This window comes from Bombus pyrosoma, linkage group LG4 (genome assembly GCF_014825855.1).
Source record: "Bombus pyrosoma isolate SC7728 linkage group LG4, ASM1482585v1, whole genome shotgun sequence".
NCBI lineage: Eukaryota > Metazoa > Arthropoda > Insecta > Hymenoptera > Apidae > Bombus > Bombus pyrosoma.
The window spans coordinates 2,849,719-2,876,962 of NC_057773.1; the positions used below are offsets into that span (position 1 = coordinate 2,849,719).

Sequence of the window (27,244 nt, forward strand, 5' to 3'; positions counted from 1 at the left end):
TTTATTAAAATTACCAATATTACTTTTAAAATTGATTTCAGAATTTAATATTATCGATGCTACGCTCGTTGTAATAAATTGTCTTATGGAAGTAAGTCAGTTCTCTAAGAATTGAATATTAATGCGAGCAATGAAATCGCGAAATTTATAGAAAGTGAGGTTGATCATTTCGGCTTCTGGGAAATTCACACAACTTTCATACCTTATGTACGTGGCTCTGTAAAGCGTTAAAGTTACAATCAGGAGTTCCCGGAATTAACATTTCACTAAGGAAAGTCCAGGATATTTGAAATATGAACCACGTACTTATGGTCTTCAACCTTTAGCTTTCTATAGGCCTTCGCAATAAACTCGACCAAATAAAATCCCCAACAACGTATAAATCACGAGCACAGTCGAATACACGGTGGCACGGCTTATGGGGCACACAAAGAGGGTTATGCGTAGCGTCCACGGCGCACCGTCGTGTTTAAATAGTCGAGGTAACTAGGCCCGTCCGTTCTACTTTCCAAACAGGGCTCTGACTCAACGACGAGATTGTTTTGGGCAAAGAATCCGCGCAGGGTCTCCACCGACGTTCACCCCGACTTTGTCGAGACGCCTGTGCTCCCTCGTTGCGAGACGCCCACCCACGCATCGCGGCATCGCCTCCGGCTGCCGTTGCATATAGGGTGTCGTGAAAGTGCATCGATCGTCGCACCGAGAGCTTTGTGGAAGACACGACCTCTGAAACCCTTCACGTGGGATAGGTCTGGAGTGATTTTAATACGCGATATTATTCAACCGCCTTCGAGCGACCGAGCAGAATACTCCTCGATCTCATTCACCAACCCTATTCTCTATGTACGCGCCGATAGAAGGGTGACTAGTTTTTAATTGAAGCACCGCGTAAAAGCCGGTTATTTCGTAAAAAATTAACTTGCGTGCTGGTGCTTGTCGTGAACGGATTTTTTAATTGTTCGCCGATTGCTGGAGAAATCAGTAACTTTTAATTGTTTCGCGTTGTAGAGCGGTTGAATATGGATACTAATGATATTAATTTCTTGTTTATTAATTGTGATATTCTTTATTGATTTTGTCAATTGACCAAGGAGTCGATTTATTACTTAAAAGTGTTCGTTGTGTTAAGTAAATTAGAAAATTTGATTATCTAGTGATCAATTTCCCTCTATTTGATTTTATTGCTACGTTCTTACCAGAAACAACGCATTTGCTATGAACAAGTTAACAAGTCCTTTTTTATTTAACAATAAGCTACAAATTTTTTCTGTAGCATAAATGAAAAGCTGCTATTCGTTATAAATTTGTACATAAATAAATCGGAATATAATTTGTTCTAAAGCTTCAACAATCAGCAACATGAATATCCAAGATAGAGATAGTGACAAATATATGTTCCATGACAAACTTCATTCGGTCATATGATCAACTTCATTCATCTGGTTTTACATAAAAGCAAATATACACAGTTAAGAAGTTGTAAGAAGACTAATTCACCTTTTTGTGCTGATTTCCACCGACGATAATCCGATTCGTTTAAACTTCTTCACGATAGAGCTTAGCATAGCGCGGCCATTTCACGATTTAATTCAGAACGTTCTCGTATTCCACGATCTCCTCGTCGCTTCGCGAGACAACCGCGATTTACGATCCTTCGTGCTTCGAACAGGAATTAACGTTTCAATCAGAAACATTACTTTTTTGGGAAACGCGTTTCCCGGGTACTGAAACGCTCGTTTTGAGATCCGACAATCGATGTCTTCTGTTCTACATAGCGAACTATGAACCTTGAATGTGGTAAAAGAGATAATCGAGCCCATAGGCGTTGACTTTTCATTTTCCGCTATTTAATCACGAATCGTAGATTGAAATTGCAGATATGAAAGGTGTTTTACATTTATGAACGTTTATATCGGCGATGAATTTATACTCATTTTTACGATAATCGAAAATTAGACGTCTGGGAAAGAATTGGAAAATATCATTTTATGTCGGAACATATCCACAGGCTAATTATTTATTATTATTTTGTGTAGTATGATTAAATCGAATGAACCTTTTTTTTATCAAGCTTGTCGATGAAAATGATGCATTTTTTTTTTCTTTTTTTAGTGTAATTTATATAATCTATGTGAGTGTACTCATTTAGAAAGTTTGTATATATGTAATGTTTATCGGTTTTTCGAGAGACGATAGGTGCTTGCACTTGACAAAATATTTTCTCATGATCTGCATACATCAAGGCATGCTTGTTTAACTGCGCCAGCATGCAAACAAAGGGTGGGTTAAATTACGGCACGAAGGTGTGCACAGTGGATTTGTGTCCCGCATATTTGATACAAGCTGTGATCTTTGCTAAAAGAATCTTCCGATATAGGTAAATCAAATTATTTTCTTAATATCAGGATATCAGAATCGAATTTTTCTTTTCAAATCATTATATAATACACAATGTTTCTGTATTACAATACAATACAACTGTATTCGAGTTAAAAGAAACGGATACAAGGAGAAAAAATCAGTGGCGTACATATAATAAAAGTTTCCACGTCGAAGAAATACTTTCGTCTGTCGGAAATAAAACGTGGGATGGAAAAATAAGTTTGAATTCCGATCACGGAGATTGCGGAGCGTTTGAATTTTGTATCGTGTAACTTTTCAACTTTCTCGCGGTGTAAAAAAGTTCGACAAAGATGCGTGTGTTTCGATCCCCTCGAGGCTCTCTCCTTGCGATTGTAATCGACGTGGTGGCGATGCTTTTTCCGTCGAAGGCCATGAATGAAGTTTCTATTCGTATGCGTTTCACCGACTCGACCATCTCATTCACACGTTAACGCGATGCGTTTAACTCACCGCGCTATCGTATCGATATGCCATTTGTTTCATGATACCGCACGGTTGCGTCGTAAGTATGCAACGTACGCGTCATTGCTTCTTTCGTATGGTGTTCCTCGAGGTCGGAACGCCTATGTGATATCGCTTTGTTCCATATAGCAACTTCAGTAAAAATTCTTCAAGATAATTTCAATTTTTTTTTCTTTATAGAATAATATCAATGTTACAGTTATTTTACAGCGAAATAGTTTCTTCAAAGAAGTATTCGTAAAATAGTATTGACACGATCTTATCGAGAGAAAACGAACGTGACCGTGTACCACTTTTAGTGTAATTATGATTAGCTAAAAAATAGAATTCTTTTTTCTACGTTAGAAGTTCCTAAATTTTTTATTTCATGATATCTATATATATATATATATATATATCTTTTTAAATGAAGTCTTGCAAAAAGATTGATAGTATTTTCTTAAAAATTAAATTGCACGATTATTAGCAACAGAAATTGTCACGTTAAATAAATAACACTTATTTTCTACACAATGAACATTCGATATGTCTACTCTTTCAAAATATTTTGGCGGAGCCAAATTTAAAATTTTGAACGCTGCCAGTAAATGAGAAGAGCAGCAGGGGAAAGTTAAATGCTGACCTATATTACAAAGTGTAACTTTCTTTAGGTCGAGTATCTCACGTTATGGAGAACTCTTTTCCTAGTCTTCTCTTATTATGCGCTTTGTAGGATCTTCACAAATATATCAACTGTGAGATCGTACAGTACTCGGTGAAATTAGCTACTAATGTAACTCCTTAAGAACGATCTTTCTCTCGTCACCGGTGTATAGGTATGTATTTTTTCCCTCTTGCATAAATATGAAGTTTGGAACAATGGAATTTAGATGAAACTTGATATTTTCGTTTTATTTCGAGCGATTCGCGGATATTGGTTGAACAATTGGACGAAACATTGATATTCGTTATTGAGAAATAAATTTCGGAGCTTCACCACGTTGTTCTTTCGAGACACGTTTATCGTTGAACGTTGAAGGGACAAACAACTAGCTTCGTTCGTCGTTATTTTTTCATCGCACGCGGCATTCCGTCCATTATAAACACTCGCCTGTATTCTGTTCCTTTTCTTTGACTAGTGGAATTTTTACCAATGGAGCGAGGAGTTGGAATGACGAGCTCCATACGACTAACCTTGCAAATTAATTTCGTATAAAGGCAGAGTATCGAATATCAAAAAATAACATCGAGTGCATTTTCGGATCTCTGAGTTTACGTATTCATCTTTTTTGAAGTTTTCTAAAAATATTATCAACTTTTATCTTTGAATATACTTAACATATTTGTGCCACTTGAAGTAATATTGATTAAAAAAAATGTTCAAATTTGTTAAATTCTAACGTTTCGTTTCTATCTTATCTCGAGTTATCGTAGTAAACATCTACGTATCCACGTTTTATTTCTTCTTTGATTTTATAGGATGTTTTCCAATGGAATATTTAAAAAGGATAAATTCAAAGTGATTAGTTTTACAAATTAATCTGCTTCAAAATTTCCATAAGATAATATTAAATATTTGCCTTGAATATTATCCGTGGACCAAAAGTCGCAGCATCCAATATAAAATTAATTTAGAGAACATATTTTCAAAATATTGAAATATCTTATTCCGACCTAATCTCAAAATTAGGTACATTAATTCTTTATTAAACTACACTTTCATTGCCAGTAAGAGAGACTTATAATCAACGCCAAACGATCAATGTCGATCAGCAAGGGGCGTTAAGTTGACCGAAAAACCGTGCCGGAAGTGCCGTCTGGTAGGATGGTTTTCCGCTCCACTGATTTCCTGTTTCTTCGAGGTCTTCTTTTTCTTCGGTACCGACGACACGTACGCTGCATCTCCATTCGTAGGTATGTAGTTTCTTTCGCGTTCGATAATCGTGTATTTTCTACACACATAACTGCACACGTACACACGTGTAACACCGACAGTGCTTGTCTCGATATAGCTGCAGAATCACTAAAGCTTGGAATAGGAAACGCGATGTGAGAGGAATTTCTAATTATCGAGGGACTGTGAGAAGGTGAATCCTGTGGCTACGAAATCGGATTTATCCTTGATTTGACAAACGATGTCCTATTTTCTCAAACACTTACCGCGTTCCGCTTAATTGAATTTAAGTATAGTAAGTTGCATCTGGTTATGTTGCAAGAATGTCTGCTGTGTTCTCCACGAGTTGTTGCGTGGTATGAATAACGAACGAGAAAAAGCTTAAGATTTTCACGAAACGTGCAGTTTTTCAGCAAAGATAAAATGGTTGCCTTTGCATTTTGTGATACAGGATCGTCCTTCTTGATGTAGGTTAAATTTTATTACTCTTGATTAGATTAATAACGATGCATTTTTATATCGTAATACTTCCTAACTAATATTTTGTATAATTTGTTCCCAGTGTGGTTTTATTTTGTAATTAAAGTTCGTTTCCCGATAGTAATTTTACAGTGTATTATGTACGTAATAAATAGGTTACTTGAAATTTTCATATTGGAAATTAGAAATTATTATTTGTTTAATAGCAGTATTCGGTACAGTGCATATCAAACGATGTCTCGTTAGAATCTTTTCATACAATCATCTTTTTTATTCCTGTAGTATGTTAAAAGATACATGAATTACAAAAGTTCTGTTTCAAAGAGGACATTTTATTATGGACGTAAGTCTTGTTTACATGGAAATATCTCCATGATTTCAAGGCGATCTTTGTATTTATAAATGGAACTATATATTTTGCTTTAGTTAAGCGTTTAGCCTATTTCAAGAAAATTTACTGACTGGCGATACGTATACATGTACACAGAAAAGTAGTACACTTTCGTGAAACAGTATCCAAAACATTTTGGTGTAAATAAAATTTCACTTGCTTGATCTTTCTTGAAATACCTTTCTTTTATCAAGAAGACATATAATTTCAAGTGACTCATTTTGTACACTAAAAGTTCACAAATTTACAAGGAATGACGCAGAATGTTCGATACAGCGTACAATGTGAAACACTTTCAACCGTCTGCTCGTGTTCATTTAAACGAACAGAACGTGTAAGTTTGGACGTGTCGCTATCGTAACTGGCTAACAATCGAAGCGTTCGAAACGATTTCGCGCGACCAGCAGATTATGGTTGGTACTCGCGGGTCTTTTTCTCGACAATCTGGCAGATACAAAGCGCGTGTAGTCGTTCGAGCCGAACACGTAAGTGCAACTCTCCATCGACTTATGCACTCGACAGACGCACCCAAAGGGGAGCGAATTTGCATACAGAGAGCGCAATGAATTCACGACTTTGCGACTGCGACACAAAAGCTTCTCTTGTCCTGTCGAAGAACGTGAGCGCAAATTTCGTCTACCCTTGCTTGCTCCTTTGCGTAGTAGGTAGAAAATGTTCTTGGAATCGATGGTTGTCTTGTCAATTACTTCAACTTATTAATCGGATTTTCCTTTAATCAGGAACTTACACATATAATTACAAAATTAAAGATCATTAAAGACACATTAATTTCAACTATGTGAGCTTTAGCCCTTGCCAATGAAGGCTACAGGTGAAAAATATGCAATCAAAAAAGTGTAGGATCCTTAAATATTGAAACAGATTAACAATTTTATCGAATTCTGTTTGAATAAATGAGATTTAATACGAGAAAAGTAATGACTCCATTATTTGAAAATTCTATTATTCGTTTCGTTAGGATTTCTTTTTTCATATTTGCTGAAATCTTCAATTTCACTTGTAAGCTTACAACACTTGCTTGGGGAATTGTTCGTTAAAAGAATTAGTTTTTTTTATTTGCTTCAAATGTTTTGAATCATCATTATCTTCAAATTTCTTAAGTGTCACTACGAGTTTGCTCTAAGACGTTTTAAGATCCTATAAGATCCTTGCTCTTTTCTTAATTTGGTCATGATGCATGTTTTTGCTAGGTGTAAGTTAATATTCAAGAGTTTTTGAGGTACTCTTGTTCTCACTGTGTTATGAGTATCAATCTCATGGCGTATGTTTTAAGTCCAACTTTGTACACAAAGCACGTCTTTCATGTTTGAGAGCAGCGCTTTGAGCTTTTGAGTAATTCACGCAGGAATGACGCACTGTGTGTACTATAAATAAATTTTTTGATGCTAGTGTTACTTAGCTCGGGTGGAAATATCAAACACGACGTTTCTATATTAATCTTCACTCTGACAAATAGATCGTTACACTCTCCTATTTACGAATCTATTATTCAAATTAAGAGAGAATATATACGTACAGTATGGTAAAAGATATAAGTTCATGTATTGAAATTTATTTAATTTTATCAAATTAAATACCATGATATAATAATAATAATGATAACCTTCCTGCTAGTTAAGCAACAACTTCATGAATGGTTTCTCTGGACGATTTGTGGCATCGACATTTTGGGATCGCCTGCTATTAAAAATATTTACATTGTTAAATATTCCAAATTTTTATTTAGATGTTTAATAAATTATAATTCTAAACATGTTAACGAAACGAACCTCAAAGATTTCATGAAATTCATTCGATAATATAATGTAGATGAGCGAGAAGATAGTGGGGTACGTTTTGGCCATGAAGTAGAGTCCCTCTCTCTTGTCGTCTGTGCAGCACGATGCCTTAGGTAGTAAGAAATTGATCGCTCTAGCCAGTCGATATGGCGTTCGTATCAATAGGAAAGCGACTCCGATAACCACTGAAAAGATTTGTTTTTACTTTTAAATATGTGAAAAAAATTAGTTCACAATTAATCAGACACTGTAATTTCAATCTTTCGTCTCTCACAATTTTTATATTGACTTATAGAATTATAACCTGACACCTAATTTACTGACCTAACATAATATAGTGCTTTAGCTCCTTCATTCTCCACCATCCCTCGATTTTTCTCAATATATACAATTCGTAAATAATCAGAGAGCCTAAAGTAATTGATACGATCAACGGCATAGTGATAAACATGAACGTGAAACACACGTAAATATCCGCCATATCCTCTTCAAAAAAGTCATATATATGGAGGCCAATAGCAAGTGAAATAATGCACGAACACCAAATCAACAGAATACCTTTAATAGCATTTTTTTTCTTTAGTACCACATGTCCAAAAGAGACGTGATCTTGAAAGATACTAATATACAACATGAATATCAAAACCGAAAATGTGATGATAGAAACATCAAAGCTTATCATCAGCACGTAATCCATGTTTAATTTCATGTTTATGTCGAAGAACCATTTAAGTACCTCTTCCAGTGGTTCGATTAATATCACCATGTTTGAACATGCGAAGCTTATGATGTAAAAATTCGGAGATGTTCTCGTTGACGATTTAGAAACGATCGCTAGTATAATTACAAAATTCAGACTGGTTCCCAGAATTAATAACATCAGATTTATCAGTCGTGCATCAGATAGTGGGATACTTAGAGTGATGACATTGATTTTCGTGGGGCTTCCCCTTGGTGATTTCGTGGTCATAGCAGGAATTACTTCCACGTTATGAAGATGCGACAAATTTGGTGTTTCCATTTTGTTCTATCGTTCGGCGTTTGTACGTGAAACTTGCTTGAAACTGAAGGCTTAACTTGGCTTTGTTAAAATTTGATCAACGTCATTACGTGCCTGTTAAGAAATGGCGGGATTTTTCGAGTCTCATCACTCGCGAGTTGTTCGAACTAACACGATGTTTGGAGGATGAAATCAACGGGTACGCGTCTATTCACGAGCCGAGTTAACACTGAAGAACAGGAAGAACAGTAGATAGAGGTCTCGTTTTTAATATTTTTCACCTCCACTCCCACTTGGGAATTTACTATTTAGAGACAACATGGGAGAGCTGCTGTGGATTGACCATGAGGTTGGTTGACACGCGATATTCTCATTTTATTAAGTGCTCCTTTTTTCTGAGGTGAAATTAAACGTTTAGTGTCCACTGTGAATTGCGGTATAGTTTATTCTGTAACTTTTGATATATTCAAATTTTCGCACTGACTTCCAGGAATCTGGTATATTCAGTTTTCTTATATCCACTTGTATCACACGAAGATTCGTGGCCAGAAATTGCCACATAGTCGCAATTTATTCAGTTATCCTGGTAATATTATATGTATTTCTTGAATATTCTTCTAATTACTCGTATTACACGAAGATTCGTATAACGTGGTCGAAAATTAGAGTCAGCGATGATCCTCGTATAACATAGTTCTTCAGTTGCATGGTTTTTAGAAAGCTTCTTCTTCTTATTTTCCAGCTTCACTTTCAATACATAAGAGTAGGTATTATTCCTTGCTGTTGACTTGCGTGCTGAATGGTATACAATCTGAGAGATAGAATTTTATGCTCTTTTAACAGCCGTTAACTTGCTAGCGTATAATGCTCGTGTAACAGGATCATAATAAAACGCTACGTGTTTTACTATTATTCAAAATGGAAATTTACAAAAAATCGAATTCGTCTGTTTGACTTTTAACTTATTCGTACCACGGTATATATCGTCGCGATATTGATCGAAGTGTGGTTTCTGAAAAGTCTAGCGCTTATCGCATGCTACGAACTAAAATCGAGCAATTTCTAGAAAATGAAATTAATTCGTTTAACTTTAAAATGTTCATTTCTCGGTATGTTTCGTTAAAATATCGATCGGTGTATCATCGAGTCGGCTTTGTCCATTGCGTTCTAGCGTTCATCATGCAGAATATACCGCGGCGGAACCCTTGACCCTGACACCGCGACTGGAGGAGATTCGTTCTCCTGCCAGTAACGACTCGACAACCAGTGACGAAAATAGTTCTGCACGAGTAAATCATGTCTCGTCCGACACATTTATCCGTTGAAAGAAAGAGAATCGTACAGCCGAACAGAACGGGACAGAGAAAATACAGCCTCGCATTCGACTGCATATTGCAACAAGAGATGTATTTAGAAGAGAAGAGAGTCGATGCTGTCTCTCATTGTTGGCAAATAGCCATGTGCGTAATATCGGTTAATATTTGGCCCTGATGGATTTGTCGTCGAATTTGTACGCGAAGAACATTCCCGACGATCGTTCCTTCGAAAGTGGAACGATTCGACTGTTTCACCTATTGTATGTTAACAATGGATGCATTTTCGCGAGGAAAGGAGAGTTCGCGGGATGTTCAGGCTCTTCTTGAATCGCGACTTGTGAAAGGATGCGTCGAACTCAAGGTCGGAAGATATGTGAGAGAAAGGAGTTAGGTAAATGCTAATCTTTTCTTGCGTTATGTTTATAACCAGGTGTAAATTATAGGATATCGTTAGGAATGTTTATTTTCTGGTATAAAAATTATGGTAGCTACAGCGTAAGGAGAAATATCTCTTTGCCTTTTTTTATCAAGTAAGTACCCCGTACTTTGCGAATTACTTTTTTTGTAGACGTACTTAGGGTACGTTTTATGTAGGTCTCTGAAGTATAATATATAGCATTTAGACCTTTCCTACTTCGATCATCGAGTGCTTATTACATCTTCTCGTGTAATTTTCCTATGTTTTTGTCAGCCTTTTTTGTCAATTATTAAGTACGATAGAAGTAAAGAATTTTTTCCCCAAATTTCCCATAAATGCGTAAGTGTCCGCAATGTAGTAACAACTTCGTATTTACCTCAAGGGAGATCCTTTTAACTTCACTTCGTCTTTTCGAAATCAAACACCAATCATTTCAACGTCGATGTTTGGAAGACCCTTCTCACCTTTCCGCTTCACGCCAGAAAACGCTCGAACCTTCCCTCCATAGTCTGCGATTACAGAATCTTTCATGGTCGTTTCGTAAATTACGAATTTCGTGTTGGCGTTCTTGTGTTCACGATACCTGGCCTCTCGCGCGTTTCGCACTTTCATCCTTGGACCAGGTGTGTGGTTCAGTTTTGTGGGTTCCTTCGTGTTTTTTTTTCTCCTTGCTTTCGTCTGGTTGGATCGGGTTAGGGGCCAAATAAGTGCAGTGGCAGGGCCAGGGCCAGGGCCACAACCGGTTCGTTGGTTGGCCATCATTACGACGTAACTCAAGCGACCTCGCGGAGCCTTCGGACGGCACGATAATCAGGAGGCTGTGTATTATCATCACGAACGTCAGCATTCTTTCGTATTATCATCGTCAGGCTTATAAAAGCGTAGTACGTTACGGTCAGCGTTGAAATTAGCCTGAATTTTGTTGTCTGTGTGTGTTTGTATATTCAAAACTGGGCGTCGCCTTTGTATTAGCATTCGATGCATGTTTTTTCTTTTGATTGTAGATAATAGACAACGGCGAACGTGCAAATAAGGAAAGTCCTTATTTCAAATTCACATTAACTCAGTTGGTAATTATTACTTGCACGAAACTAAAATTTGAAAGTATATCTCTACTCAGAGTGCTTCAAAATTTAAAGAGATGTAACGTATTTTATAATAGAATTAGATGAATTTATATATACGTGTTTCCTTACTTATAAGTATACCATTATACGTTTATCAATATCATGTAGATTTTTAAATAAAATCTAGCATTTTTTTCTCGGAAAGAATGTTCTAAAGACTGAGTCCAATTTGCTGGATCTTATTTTTACTTTTTATTTCTTCACTCTTTCGTGTAGGAAGGAAAGTAGTATAAGAAGACAGAAAATTGTATGGTACTGCGGAAGAATAACCTGGTATCTAGAAACTTGCTCTATTCTTTTTTTGTGAATGATCAACTGGAAGATACAGGCTAGTCTGGTCTACGTTTTCGAACAATAGAATGAAATGTATATTACCTAATAATGGCACTCAGGATAACATTAATCGAACTAAAATACGTTGATGTATTCTTCAGTTAATTAAAAGATGCAGTACTTGGCTTAATTAAATATTATGTCAAAAGAACGTAGAATGAAGTTGAAAATAACTAAATAACCAAATCCTCGCGAACGTATTAAAAATCTGTATTCGTTGTTGTTTTTACAAGCTTCGCAATTTATAGAATGAGAATATAAGCTCATTTTCACTAAGTAGGTTTAATCGTAGCTTGATTGCGGTCTTTACTCAATCATCACGCACGCTCGAAGCTACTTAGTCCACCTGTTTGACCTGTTTCGTGCAAAGTGAATCTATGCGATGCTGAATTATTGCGTGCACGATGACGTACCGAATGCAATATCACTTAGTACTTTTCATGTCAATCATTTAGTTGTCACGCATTTGCTTGTCCTTTGCTGTATCAACATCTAATTTCAACTAATTCGCTTTCAAAACGACAAAAAGCAAATTTGGAAATTTAATATATCAATTGTGATAATATAGCAACATATATGATCCTAAGAACATCAATTACCGATAAGACACGTTATCGAAATGAATCAACCACCTGATTTACTCTATTTTATATAAGATAAATTAAGATACCGAATTGAAAGTTCAAAACTTTTTCCACTAAAAATAAAAATTCTTAGCAAAGAAATTTAAGGATGAAAATTTGCATGGACCATTGTCAATGTGTACATAAGCAAAGTATCCTAAAATTACATCCTAATCCGACCCAAGTACAGAAAATCATCCGAATTATCGTTTTGATCCAACGATGTTAGGGTTGAAGATTGAAATAAATAAAAAATCTCAATCTCTTTTATCAAATATATTTATCAAATTATATCAAATGTATAATACATATTTCTTTGTACATACTCTACACATTTTGCCTAAAATTTTAATTTTTCTATAACTTGGTATAAGAAAGTCGTAGAGCGTTGAAATGTCCTAAAAACACCGCAGAATGCCAAGAACCGCCATAAGACGATCCAGTGTCGCAAATATTGTTTCGCGAATGAAATTGTTTATCTGTGCCAGAGGAATGCGAGGCGTGCGTTAGTCGCGAGCATAAAACGTTTCTATGCATTCGATATCACAAAAGAAAGATCGATCGCGAGTGGATCGCGTCACCGCAACCTCGTGCTGGTGCGATCACTTTGCCGCCGCTTGGTCCTCTTGTCAGAAGAGCTCGTGATATTTTACGCGTGACCGGTTCGGCGAGTTTTTCCTGAAGACCGCAATCGCGATGCGCAACTGGCCAACATTCGATACTCGGAGCACAGGTGCATCGTCAAAAAATTCGCGCGAGCGCACCCCCTCGAAAACGCGCGTAATCCCGCGAGACACGATATGTCCCACAAGAAAAGACAGAGCTTATGCCATCTCTGGCTGTGTCCTACAAACACCTCTTTGCTATTCTCTTTTAGCCAACTGTTTTTGTATTGACATACGTGTTTGCGTTAGATTTATTATCCCTTGAGAAATCGAAAGGGTTGAAGTTTAATAATAGCAATGTAGAATACTTCTTATCATTTTACAAACATTCTTTTGTATTAGGTAATTATATTATGATGTAGAGATGAAGAATGACGAGGCAATTAATAGAAGAAATGATTAATTATCGTTGCTACATAATTTTAACAACAATTGTGACAAATATGATAACAATTTAGTGATTGAAGTTTTTCGCTTGATGCAAATGATCTTAACTTGAAGGTTGTAGTAGGAAAGTAAATTTATAGAGATTTATATTATTAATATTTGTATTATTTTTACAGTAATTTACTAGTAAGTAAACAAATGTACGTATTGATTATTTTAAAATAAAGCGTTTTAAGTGTATAAAAATAAAAGCGAAAATAGCTACAAAATGAAATCTATGTGTATAGATTAGCATTATTATATAGGATTATTGTGAAGACACTTTATGTAATAGAATTATTTAGTTTAATAATCTGGCAATTCCGAAACCGCAAGAACCACAAGGAAGCGGCTATAGATATTGTCTGCTATTTTTCTCGGAACGTCAATTATTGCCTGAGCTGAGATTAGCAAGTTTCGTAGATAGAAAAACGTTACTTCTAATAAAAGAACATCTGTGGATAAAATTATAGTAATCGACGCTTTCGAACGTAAACTCGTACAGAAGCGTCACAAAGGCTAAAAGATTAGAGTTGGAACCTGCTAGTTCATGGTCGTATAGAAAGGAAAATCTCATGATTGATGCTTCTATATAGCTTACGTTACTTAATTAAATACGTAAAAATAAAAAAGTGTTTCGTCTCTCCATATGGTTTTTCAATTGTAATGTATTTATTTTAAAATAAAAATGTAGACATTAAAAGGTAATATATCCTATATTTGTTATAATAAAAATTTAGTGAAGAACACCGTGTTAGCAGAAATAAGGTAAAAATCAATAACAATCATTGAGTCCATATTTGTTACGGATGATTTACGTTTCTTCGCTGGAAGATCAAACTCTTCCAGTTTTATCGGAATGAAAACATTTTTTAATCTTACTCTTTAATGGAACCATCGATACGGCCCTGGAACGTGATGAATGCTCGAAAACTTTTTAGCTTACAAACCACTCAATGTGTTATCGGCAGGGAAAGTTTCGGAGGCGTGCTCATATAAGTGGAAAATCCTTAAATCCCCGAAGCGAAAAATGGCTCCACCAAACCTGGAATTACCACGTCGATCACCTTTCCTGAACGAAGGGTTAAAATCTTACTTGATGCATTGAAATCCTTCTCGGTGAATGTACAATAATGTACACACTTTAATCGAGTATCTCCGATACGAAACGGGAGCTTTGGGATAAAAATGTAGCCTTCCGTTAATGTTTTAATAAAAGACTGTTTCATTAATTGGCTTTCTGATAATTTTCCATTAGATTTTTGTGCATTATTTATTTAATTGATATTTATCATTTTCTTTTCTTATATTTTATTAAATAAAAATATATGTATTCTAATTATTGCGATCCTTCTGTCGAACAAATACATTCATAATGATTTTCATTCTCTTCATTTCATCGGAGGAATGCCGCGAATTTTAAGCTCCTTACCTCCGATTTTCACACTTCGCTATCTTCTTTCTCTGCTTCTGTCATTTCCATTTTATATTCATTCGTTGCGAAGCATTCAACCGATCTCAGTCTGAATTACTTACACATCTTAATCGTGTTTTCATGTCACTGGTCGACAGTGTACCGAAAGCGAGGTTCGATATTAAGTTTCTGATGGTTTCTCTTAACGCGAGGAGAAAATAACATTTTCCTAAGTTTATTCTCGTTTATATTCCCTTTTATAGACTCATATTTTGTTACTCAAATCGAGCTTTGCTTTCCTTCTGTTATTCGTTCATTACTTAATTCATTAATTGACGAAAGCGGCATGGGATTATATAGATTTGAAATTAATCAGGAAAGTCCATATTTAATATTTTAATTCATAATAATTTAATTAATTAGACTGGAGACTTAAACAGGCAATTAATAAGTAAGAAATTGGTTTCTAAAGAATAATGTTCGCGAAATTTTTAATCTGCTGAATATTAAAGATGCTTTACACAAAAGATTCTCTAATATGATAGATATACGTGAATTCAGTGCAAGTTAGAATCTAATTAGTTTTATTTCCCATCATCGTTCTCAAATAATTATTAATTCTGAAATAAATTCAACTAACCATTTTACAAAATTATAAACAATAATCTTCTTCAAATATATTAAACATTTTCGATTAAGATTCAGGATAAATTTTTAATACTCGTTATTAAGGAAGGAAACGGTCTCTCGCAGAACTTCTTTCGACTACATTTTTCTTACAATTTTATCCTTTCATCTTTTCATATTCCGGTCGCTTTTTCGTCCCATTTTTTAATTCAAGCCAGAATACACCTCGAAAAAGCATAGAAAATACTCTTCTTCAAACATATTTTAACAATTTCAATTAGAACTCAAACTAAACTTTTAATGCTCAATGCCAAGATAAAAAATAACCTTCCACAGAATCTCTTTCAACTACGCTTGCATAAAAATTTCATTTTTTCATCTTCTTACCTTCCAAACGTATCCAAGAAATCTCGCTTTTACCCTGATAACGAATGGAAGCTTCTCCTACCTTTTTCTCAATTCAAACCAAGCTGTATCAACCATCTTAAGAAATGATAGATAATAAATTTCCTCCAATATATTATTACAATTTCGGTATTCAATTAATCCTCGATGAATGAAAACTGAGACAACTTTCTGAGTCAATTACCCACCAACTACTATAGAAAGCATTATGCTTTTGACGAGTATTTTATATATCTTTTGATATTATGCACATTTTCCGAAAAATTGCACTTTAGAATTTTCTACAATATAAATGTATAAAAATCCGCAGTATAGTTACTGTTAGAATTTTTCTTTTATCTTCGGTCTTGAGAGTAAAAAGCGTTTATCTTCGGCTTTTCGTTTTATCGTAACAGAATAAAACATTCAACGCTGAACTCTCTCGTGTCTACAATTACCTGGCCTTCGCTGCAGGAACGATTAAGATTCCAAATAAATTTTTAACACTCGGCATCAAAAAAGAGAATGACCTTCCACAGAGCATGCATTCCAACTCTCTTAAAATTTCGCTTCTTCATTCTCGAACCGCGTCCAAGAATCCTCGCTCTTACGCTGACGGCCAGCGGGTGCTAAATTTTTTTTCCATTTCGTCAACGATTCCCCTCTCAGTGAGGAGCATTGCCAACTTTCTTCTTGCGTCTTCGTGTAATTGTTTACGCTCGCGTCGAGCGGCTGCGGTTTGCGATATCGCAAAAGAAGGAATACCATCTACGGCCGCGGAACTCCGCATTGCGGCGAAACGCGATGATGCTGACGCGTATAAATTCGTCAGTGCCTGTGTTCGCCATATCTTCGACCAGGAAACACGATTTTTCATTTAATTCCTGGTCGCGCTCGTGATAACGATCCGCGCGCACAGCACGTGTTTTAATTATGCTCGAAAATTTCGTGTACGCGAACCACGCGTAAAATTGGAACTCTGCATATGACGATGAACAAGCTTCGTGTTGATATAACTTGGCATTATTCATCGGTAGGGTCGATCGAGCAAAAGGTCTTTTAGTGCGACGTTGAATAAATGAGGTTGATGGAGGACCATAGCTTTGGAAGTGTCGCTGTTGGTAATGGACTTGCAACGACTGATAATTGTGAAAGTGATATGATAGTCGATGAGTCATGTAGATGTGGCTGATGGCTTTGGGAAGTAGAAATTATGCAACTTTCAGTTAGGAACACTTTTACGAGTATTCATTTAAAAGTCACGTTAAATCGAAAATGATGTGGTAATTGATGATTAAATTCGCATTGGTGAAATAGAAAATATGCGATAAATTATCAAGTAGGTGGTGTGTATTGTTCATAGGAAAAAGTTTGATTTCTATATAAATGCAACAATTTCGACTTTTTTTAATTTTTCGTTATTAACATTATATCATTTAAGTAAAGTAATTTGCAGGGCATTAACGCAAAGATAAATTAATTCTGTCCTCAAGTAGAGTACTAATTATCTTTTCAGTGATTGAATCGGTACCTTAAGTTATTGTAATTTGCATATTAAACGAAATATACAGGAGCATCTTTTGAAACCAAGTAGCATAAATGACTTTCGTCTAAGGATGAGTGTTTTAACAACTGTAGGTAGTAGATAGTTCGAAGAACAGTAAACGTAGCTATTAATGAACTTTATGACTATGTTGTCAGGGGTTATACCAGTAGCAAGTACGTACTATGGTTCGTTTATATAGCAAAGTAATTTAATTTTCATGGCTGTAGCAGCATGAGATTCTAGTATCATTATACTGATAGTAGCAATTTGTAATAACTCTGCATTATTACGTAGGAACATGTAAATAACATTACACGCCTAATGTTTATCGAAATATTGATTTACTTAAGTAGCATGGACTAACATAGACTTAACTGAAATTTAGTATGCATATACAATAAAAATTACATGGCGTATTATGGGATATACGTTTCTTAAAATTACTAGTAATTATATTTGAGTTTAATATGATATTAAACTTGAGTACTCTAATACTTTCGCAAGGCTTCGATAACACTGTAACAGATAAATTACACAATTAACAAAATTATACAAATTAACAAAAATATTCTTTCATGTACCTGTATAGTGAAGCAAAGCACATTTCTATGAAATTTATGTTTAATATTCTCTAAACATTCACAATTTCGGCAATTCAAGATATATCAATTTTTACGTAAAATAAATTTTATAAATTCAAAATAGGTGATTTCTTAGTAGTCCTTAGCTTCTCTTATATCGTCGTTTTTTATTTCAAAAAGCGATGAATTTTACACGCGAGATAAATCAGTTTTTCATTGATAGAACCAATGATTAGCAGAAGTTAGCAATTTCTCAGTTTTCTTTTGAACGAGTTATGGCGTCGCGACGCCTCCCGCGGTCGATTCTTCGCGGGCGTCAACTTGTGCGTCGAAACGGAAATAACCTCGCGATAGCAGCCCGCGTTTACGCCATAACGTACGATCTCCCCTTCTGTCGTTTCCGTTTTTCGCTCAGTCCCCTCTGATTTCTTCCTTTCTTTTCCTCCTTTCGGCCATCGCGACGTCGTCTTCAGGCGGATTTTGCGAGAAAATACGATAATCGTTCCCGGTACCGTATACAGACTCCGGAAGCGACCTCGGCGCTTCTTTTTAAACCACTTGATTTTCTATGAGAATCTTAGAGTCGCCAAAAATGGACTGGTGCTAAACGCTGTTGGCAGTATAGCTTTTTTAGCTTCAGGTAATTGTAATTCTTCCGTGCTGTGGTTTATCCTTTTTGTTGAGAAAAGTTGTGTTATTTTATTGTACCTTCTAGAATCTTGAAATTATTGAAAAGAAAAGAAAATGTCAGACGATCTTCGTGGATATTGAAAATGGAATAAATCTAAAACATAGGTATGCATGAAACAATAAAATTTGAAATAATTGTCAATGTGATAATTACTATACTGAACACCGCGTGTTCTGTTTATGTGGAATCAAAATTTAGAAAAGACAGTTGGAAGTATTATAAAAGTTCACCACGATGAAATATCGATTCTCGCTCGAGAAAAATAAATATTTCTCGACATCCGATGTGTATGTTTTGCGTTCAGTCTGATTGCAGAAACTTACCCATTATACCGTTAGAGTCGCTGTGAGTCCCGTAGAAATCTTGAAAAAGCGACTAACGTAAGCGAAGAAACGAAAAGAAACTCGGCTATCGTGTAGATGGCGGTCGTCTATAAATACGGTTGCGAACATTGTCATTCAGAACGAGGAAGGCTCGTTATGTCGGTACGCATAACACGTACAAGATAGTTTTGGAAGGAAAATAATGCGCCGGAGGTTGTAGGAAGGCCTAAACTTTTCGAATTTCCGAGATTCTCAATGAAGGAATTGAAAATTTTTATCCAACATAAATCACAGACTGATGTTATAATAATATAAAAAAAGGTTGCTATAGTATTTAATAAAAGAGAAGTTAAAACAGTGCAATTGCATATTAAAGCAGATCGAGTGTTCCAATAGTTAACGGTACGTACAATAATTCCGATCGGACTAATTATGTTTAATTGTTTTTTGAGGGATTTTAAGATACATTTGATGTTATGGTAAACGTAATATATGATGATAACGATAATATAATATATAATTATTAACGCATAAAAGATGTTGAAAATAATTCATCTTCGTTACACGGAAAATCGTTTCATTCCAAATTTTTAATTATTACCTTCATGAAAAATTGTTGTTTCATAATATTAATATTCATTTATAATGTTAAGTACACTCATAATAAATATTTATTGTAATATATTAATTTTCTTTAGAGCTTTTAAAGAAATAGAATACAGGTAGTTCTCGTCCTCCGGTATGGTCTAGTGGCTAGGATACCTGGCTCTCACCCAGGAGGCTCGGGTTCGATTCCCGGTACCGGAATTTAATTTTTTTTGTTTAGTTTTTATGCATAGATACATCTTACGATATAATATATCACTGAAATAACATTCGTACGGGTCTAATTTTTGCGATAAAATCAGTTAGTTAGCGTTAGTTGTTCCTGTACCAAATTCAGTATCATTTCAATAAAATAAGATTCCGTATTGCTTTTGCCATTTCTGAAGAACAAAGTGGTTGAAGGTTTTTCTTGAATTTGGAAAATCTGTTGCATAGTGGAATGAAATGATTTTAAGCGTATTGATATGCGTGCGACGATGCCTCGCTATGATAACGCAATCTGAAATTAAATCTGAGACGCACAATGGTTAGTTTGGGAGCGGAAAATTGACGAACGCGAATTTCAAAGCGCCGCGTCGCTCCGATACTGTTCACGCTTGATTAGTGAAAACGTGGAAAGCTTCTGAAGGAGTCTTGGTTAAGAGGTGTTGTGTAATACCATTTAATCGAATCTGAAGAAGACAGGAGTGCTCTATCTATAGTTCTCATCTGTGTATTGTAGTTCTTGTCTGCTTATGACTTGCCTCAATAACGTTCCTGTTTCTTTCTACACTGCATGTGTTTACTAATCCTGTCTTAATTAAGCACAGAGTATTTACTAATTTTGTACACATGGTACATAAATCATATGTAATTATAACTATACATAAATACCGTTTATATCAAAGAGATCCAAATATGTGGATTTTTATTCCCAGAGAATTTCAATTTCATTTTTCGATATATACAAAATAAGGTTTATATTTTTATATATCAATATAATCAAACGGAAAATGGTACACGCTAATAGCTTCTAACTGAGATTGCATTTCCAATATACGTAGCTTAATGCTTATGCTATTTGTATGAATCCACATCTTCAACCAGAAAATACATCACACTAATAGGTACTATCATATTCTTTTCTAATTTTTCCACTCAATTTCATCTCGCGCACAATTTTACCTACATCTTTTCGTTCTTGTATAATTACAAAATCTCTTCAGCTTACTCAATCAGTTTGCAACCTCAGAATTATACAAATTCATACCATAATCCCGCCAATCTCCACCCTCCACTTCGACGCAAAACGTTCAACCACTCGTTATCGCTCGAACTGGATTCTTCATCAGCAACGATAAGCACGAACAACGAATAAAAAAGCCGGTAGGCTGGTGTATGAACGCGTAATCGCTCGATTGACCTGAATCTTTCTCGTGTGAATCCAGTCCGATTTCCTGCGATTCAACTTCTTTCTCTCTCCCTCTGTGGAAGAAACGACCCTCTAAAAACTTGGCTGTACAGAAACGTAACGCGTATCGAGTTGCCTACGTTAGCGTGGGTCCCCTTGACAAGCGAAAAATATCGTGGTCGCATTGTTACCGAACCCTGAAAGCGACCACGAAGACAGCGACGCCAGCTTTAGCACTCGAGCACGTACTCGCTCCAACCACTTTTCTTGGCCCCTCGAAATTAACGCCGACCACTCAGCCGGTACCATTTAGCGTGTCGGGCTATGCCAGTCCGGCCATACTCTTTCTGCGTCCTACACCTTCCTTCCTGCGCCACCGATAGGTATATCATCTTTTCCCAGCACAATCCTCTTCCTCTCTTTGTAATTTTCCTTTCGACGCGTGAAAAAATGTGTCTTTCAGTTCTCGTTGCAAGTGAATGATGGAAAGGGTTGCTTGGAAGGGGTCTAAATTTCTTCTTATTTAGCTTTGCATTACTCATGATTCTTTATTTTTTATAACGTCTTTGATATACCTTTTCTTCTTCTTTAATTCTCCTTTTTATATGAGGAAGAATGTTTTTATACATGTACCTATATTTAGCTTTGGATTATTCGTAGCCTTTTGTTTGTTACATCGTATTCACTATCATTGTTTTACTTTCCCTTTAATCTCTTTTTCTACATATGGCAAACGTATTTTTTGCTGTTCGTTCGTGGAATTTCGGAATAATTGTGCAATCTTTCGTTTGTATCACTTTTGAAATATACCTAGCACGATGATCGAAGGAGATGACTTGAGAGATAAAATTCTTTTTAGAGATGTTTATCTTGATGATTGCGGGTTTTAGAAGTCGTTAGCTAGATGGTTATCTCTTTTTCAAGGGTAGATTAACTTTATGATTAGCGTTTGTAGTAATGGATATTCTTCTTACAAATTAGCTTAACAATATTTTTTGCGAGCTGTTGAAGTGCTTTAACTTAGTTCAGCGGGATATATCGTAATAGGATTTCATGTAAAAAGAGTAGCCTTCTCTTCTTACTTTTAATTTAAGACTCCTGTTCTTTGTTGCTGACATCGAGCATACGGTTGTTGAAGAAACTGGAAATTTTGTATTGAGTTAATAAGAATTTCTACATCTGTGACGTACATATATCGTGGAAGTTTATTTGACGATGGTTTTAGTCGGAAAGATGGTAACCAACGCGTAGCCTGTTGAAGTTTATTTCCGAGTCTCCGAGAGAAAGAGAGCGGCGGCAAGACGTTTTACTGGTATGGAAGAAGCCTATTTTTGATGATCGTCGAAGATGACGAGGCGTTCCACGACGTAGAGTTCGGGAAGATATTTCTGTGCTGTTTTTGGAGTTATAATGGAATCGGCGAAAAGGTCACAATGTTGGCCGACTTTTCAAGAAAATAAATATTCACGATATCATTCTCGATTCTTTAAAATTTCCACGAATTCTTATAGCAAGAAAGTACGCGATATTTTACAAAAATTACAAAATCCTAGTACTACAACCTTGTTATATCTGTTATATATCTAAATATATTGCGCAAAATGTACCATTTTTCCAATCTAATTCTGTCGATATAAATAAGAGAATAAAATGTTATATAAATATAAATATTTGTTACAAAATTACAACAAAAGGAAATAGAAATTCTTCGATCTCAAATACCGCCCGGGTTCTGTATCGTATCTCAAATTCAATTTAAACAGTACAGCTTATCCTAAACCTAGATAAATGATGAATCTGTTGATGTATGGTGTTTGGTAACTAATAATAACTATAAGTGAAATATAATATTATGAATGGAGTCGTTTGACAAAAGAAACTGCTGGTATGATTATTATAAATAAGTCGATGTAATATATAAAATTGTCTCAACCTCAATAAAAGTCAACATTGATCTTTCCAAAAACACAGAAGTAAAAAATTTGAAATCTGTCATTTTGACAGGTCTGATAGTTGTAGTCGAGCAATCTCATTGATTTTGACTGATATAACTGTATTCATACTTATCCAATAAACTACGGTTATTTCCACTATCTCTAAATTTACGTTTCCTACATCGAATATACATCTTCCAATAACAACGTGATCGTAGCGCAATGTTAACGGTATCAAACGCCAGTATCTACGATTATAATCTACTTTTAATCGACTTCACGCTCACGCATGCAACCTAAATTACTTTACACATATATATATCTTCAATTTTCCACGAATTTACATTTCCATAATTATATTTTAATCTTTAAACACGTCTAAACAAATAGAACCTGAGACAGTCATTTGTTTCACCTACTGAATCTTGTAACAACTATCCTACCTTGGATAATTTATACATTTTTATCTTATTTTGGATATTTTATCTATTTCTATTCCATTTTGCATACTTTATTTATTTTCGTCCATCGCTTACACATTGTGAATTTTCGCGTATTATAAAAATCCGTAGTAAAATCCTCTAAATACATAAAAATCCGCGGTCTTCCCGCATTTTTTAAAAGACTAAAAGATTATTTGCGTGTATAATTATTTTCCAATGAAGCATTTTTCTTATCATATTCTACGTTTCATTTTCATAGCGTGAAGTTGTTTCTGAATGCTATAATAGATACGATGTCGTGTAACTATTTCTAACAGCCAGTATATGTGCTCGCAATACTTTGGCGATGAAATTTTAACGATCTGTATTGGCAATGCTTATGGAACGAAGTTACTGACACAGCGAGAGGGAAGCAAACAACGTTCCGATCGGATTGCAATCATTTTCAAGAACCCTGTTTCAATTACACACCTCGGGAAAGTACATGGTTTACATCCTGCATCCTGTTTCTTACGAAGCAAATGAGCAGAGACGGTTCTCTGTCTTTCTCTCTCTCTTCCTCTTCGTATTTCAAATTCATATAGGATAACGGTGCCGAGACAAGCGTAAGCTAATATTGTTCGTTCGTGGACAAAAAGGGGACGTGATAGAGAGTGCGAAGCAAAGAAATTACCGGAGCCGATACGTGTGTAACGTGTTTACCGTTACCATGATCCCGTGTGACTCGTGTAAATCCTCACGCAAAAGTGGCATCCCGCTTTTTCTTCGCAATTCGTACAGAATTTTTATACGTTTCGTGAAACTTTAGTTTACTTTACGATATTTCAAGGAGAAACTGTTGTCGAGTTAAATACGCAGTTGTCATTGTCGTGGTTGTTTCTAGAAATCGAGATTTGCGGTGATACCTAGACTCTGGTGAAAGGATTCTAAGGAAATTATTCCTAACCAGTATGTGGTGATTGATTTGTTTTAGAATAGGATGTTAATATTGCCAGATAGATTAGGGTTTTCTTGCTTGAACGTTTGTTAATTGCATGTAGGTAATTTATTGTGAGATAATCTATAATCAATGTACTGATGATAGATTATCGTTTGATAATAGTAAAAATATTAGTAAGTATAGATGATATAATATTGAAAAAATATTGTTACGACGCTATAATAATTTTGAAATTTTGAGGAATAGAAATCTAGAAATTGTGAAATATTGAAATTTTTGTTTAGACAATTTTTTCATTTTTATCGTTTAAAATTTTGAAATTTTTATATTTAAATTTTCCAGACTTTGAATATTTGAAATTTTCAACATATCAAGTTCCAAGTATTTGAAACTGCTATTTCCAGAAAGTTAAAAAATGTTGTATATTTGGAACTTAATAGCATCTAGGTTATTAAATTTTAATACCTTGAAATTTGAATATTTTTTGAAATTTTGTAACGAAGGATCTGTGATATCTGTAAGCCATCAGGCAGTAAACAACCAAGTAAAGTTTTATTAATAAAGTTTGCTACTCCTCCAATTAATTATTTTAAGAAACGCCAAGGCTTGCTTTCTTCACGAATGAAGTCATAGTATAAAAGATACCTTAAATTATGCTTACTTACTTACAATCAATTAGAAACGTGTTCTTGCTATGTCGTTTACCTTGAAGATCCCGGGTAAAGGCCGTGTTTTACTCGGCATAACGTTAAGGAATGAGGAGAGTGGCTGATGAATATCGATACGATATTCATTAATTCGTTGAACACGATTTCTTGGTATTGTTACTGTCGCTTTATACGCGTTGTATTACGCTACTGTTCTCCCCACGATCACGTTCCCTCACGTGTAATACACTAAATGCATATGAAACGTATGAAACTGAAGTCGTATGAATTGTGGTGTTGACACTGATACTGTTATTACACTTCTTTCAATGCAGTCGAGAATATCGTTGTTCTAATAACGAGCAATTAACGATGACAATATCGATGATTCGAGTATAGCAGTTGTATCACAGAGACTAAACTGAAAAGATGCATAAGGCAAGGTACAGAACAAATCTTTACGAAAAATGATTCGATTAATAAAAAATGCAGCGTTGCAAATCTAGAAATTTTTTAATAAAAATTATAAATTTATTATTTTGCATACTAAAAAATATAAATTTTTCTTTTTGCAAACATTTTTGTTAGATTTTAATTATTCATATCGAATGTTAAAAGGAAGAATACCAAAGTGTATTTAATTTCTTCTGGATAGTTGTAGATCTATTTATTTATTTATTTATAATTATTGTTACAACATGAACATTGTGATGAATTTGATGTTTATTCGTTATTGGACTGTAAGAGGAAATGACACGTTCATTTAATGTAAGCTTACATGCCAACTGCCGAATAATATTATGCACGTTGAATTTAGCCTCTGTACTATTCGCACATTTTTCTGCAATTTGCCTTAATTCGTCTAAGAAAATTGGTCATAAAGCATGACCATTGTCGTCCTCTTTATTGTTTCCGCAAAATTTGTTCCACGATTATGTAGCGAGACTTCCGTATGATCAGTTTTATGAGCCTCTCATTTTCTACTCTGCAATTTACCTACATTCTGCCGGGAGGTATAAAAAATATTTTCTCCACTTGAAGAGACGCGTTGCCATGAAATATGCCTAGAACTTCCTGAAATTCGGAAGGGAATTTTCCATATTTTATTTCCGCCAATTTTAATCTATCCTATTTAAATTAATACAAACCGTTACAAAATAGGTATGATAAATCAAATTTATGAAAATACCAAACTGTAGAATATTATAAAAATACCACGAGTTTTCGAAAAATTTTATTCAAAGAAATTAAGTTATTTCTTTTAAAGAAGTTACTACCAATGATTCTTTAATTGAAAAATTGAAATAGTAAATCACGTAAATGCCATAAAAGTAAGAAATAATTTTTTCAGTGCAAAAGAATATAAATTCTATAAATACAAATTCTAAGGACAGAGTGAAACAATCATAGATGGTAGAATAGTTTACTACATTAATATTTACAGAATGCTACATTTGCTACATTTCCTTAAATTTTTACTAGAATAATTTCTTTTAGCTTTTAACTGTGATCGTAAATGCTAAGTACAATTCAATTGGAAAAAATTAAAGTATAATACACAAATAAATAAATTTAATTAATTCGATACGCGTTTCACCATTTATTCTCTCTTTAAATTTCTAAAGCTATTAAACGCTGGAATTCCATAGTATTTAAATGATAAGTAATATAAATGGTAAAATTAACAGAAACAAGTTAAATACCTTTTGGCCTTTACATCGTTTGCTATTTCCAATTCCCAGTTTTAATATATACATATATTAAATACGTAGCGTCATAAATATTAAATAACACTAAGATGTATTTGATAAGAATCGAGTAATGAAATATCAATTTCCCTTTCATGCAGATGACACTGACGTAGCTGATCGAAGATGGCTTCCATCATGGGGTTACAGCAGCCAGCTGCATCCCAAGATACCGTGGATTATACTGGGTATTTGCAATCGACGACGCAGTGCCATCAAGTCCATGGAAGTCAGACAAATGGACAGATCCAATCTACACAGAAATCACCGTCCAATGATCATAATACCAGCTTTACCAGCACGAAAGGATTGCTCAATGGACCTGGTCAAAACAACTGTTTCCTTAACAGCGCTGTTCAGGTAAGATGAATCTCTTTTACGGAATGGAAGAATGATTGCTCTGAATGTTTCATAGTCTCGGAATATGATTCTTTAACAATTTTTAGAGTTGTGAGATATATTCTTAAGATATTTCTTTTGTACTATGTATTGTGGCTATGTAAAACATAGAAAACCAAGCGGTGAAAATATATTTATGTTTCTGAGCAATTCTTAGATGCATAGATAAAATTATACAACGAAAAATGTTATACAATTTCTACGATTATATCAAAGATATTACGTATAATATAATTATTGAGATAGTGTAAAAAG

At 34.8% G+C, this 27,244-nt stretch overlaps 2 protein-coding genes and 1 non-coding gene across 8 annotated transcripts in view; 2 read left to right on the plus strand and 1 right to left on the minus strand.

The window, feature by feature from the left end:
- The window catches only part of LOC122566427, a 132,470-nt gene that overhangs the window by 13,864 nt on the left and 91,362 nt on the right, over positions 1 to 27,244 (plus strand). For 3 of the 5 annotated variants that reach the window (XM_043723625.1, XM_043723627.1, XM_043723623.1), the window contains exon 2: positions 26,692 to 26,950. In XM_043723625.1, the coding sequence (XP_043579560.1) occupies positions 26,717 to 26,950 (234 nt within the window). In that variant the 5' untranslated portion in view covers positions 26,692 to 26,716. Of the gene's footprint in view, positions 1 to 2,358; positions 2,378 to 19,268; positions 19,285 to 26,691; positions 26,951 to 27,244 lie in introns of those variants that run through there. The other 2 variants (XM_043723626.1, XM_043723624.1) reach the window with 2 other exon arrangements.
- LOC122566430 lies at positions 5,855 to 8,612 on the minus strand. Of its 2 annotated transcripts, none has more exons than XM_043723639.1 (3): positions 7,733 to 8,612; positions 7,400 to 7,593; positions 5,855 to 7,307 (listed from the first exon to the last, which is right to left on the minus strand). In XM_043723639.1, exons 1-3 carry the CDS (start codon positions 8,427 to 8,429, stop codon positions 7,245 to 7,247), a joined length of 954 nt encoding a protein of 317 aa, XP_043579574.1. In that variant the 5' UTR covers positions 8,430 to 8,612; the 3' UTR covers positions 5,855 to 7,244. The 2 variants fall into 2 exon arrangements, with proteins under 2 accessions (XP_043579574.1, XP_043579573.1); XM_043723638.1 differs by having other exon boundaries at positions 5,855 to 7,310.
- On the plus strand, positions 19,618 to 19,689 carry Trnae-cuc. The gene has a single exon. It is a non-coding gene; the product is annotated as a tRNA-Glu (tRNA).

Excerpts from the sequence above, each read along its gene's own strand:
- LOC122566430 (XM_043723638.1), bottom strand. The coding sequence starts at position 8,429 with ATGGAAACACCAAATTTGTCGCATCTTCATAACGTGGAAGTAATTCCT. Across the intron at positions 7,594-7,732 it reads AAAGCACTATATTATGTTAG|TGGTTATCGGAGTCGCTTTC; the intron begins GTCAGTAAATTA and ends AAATCTTTTCAG. Across the intron at positions 7,311-7,399 it reads AATTTCATGAAATCTTTGAG|CAGGCGATCCCAAAATGTCG; the intron begins GTTCGTTTCGTT and ends TATTTTTAATAG.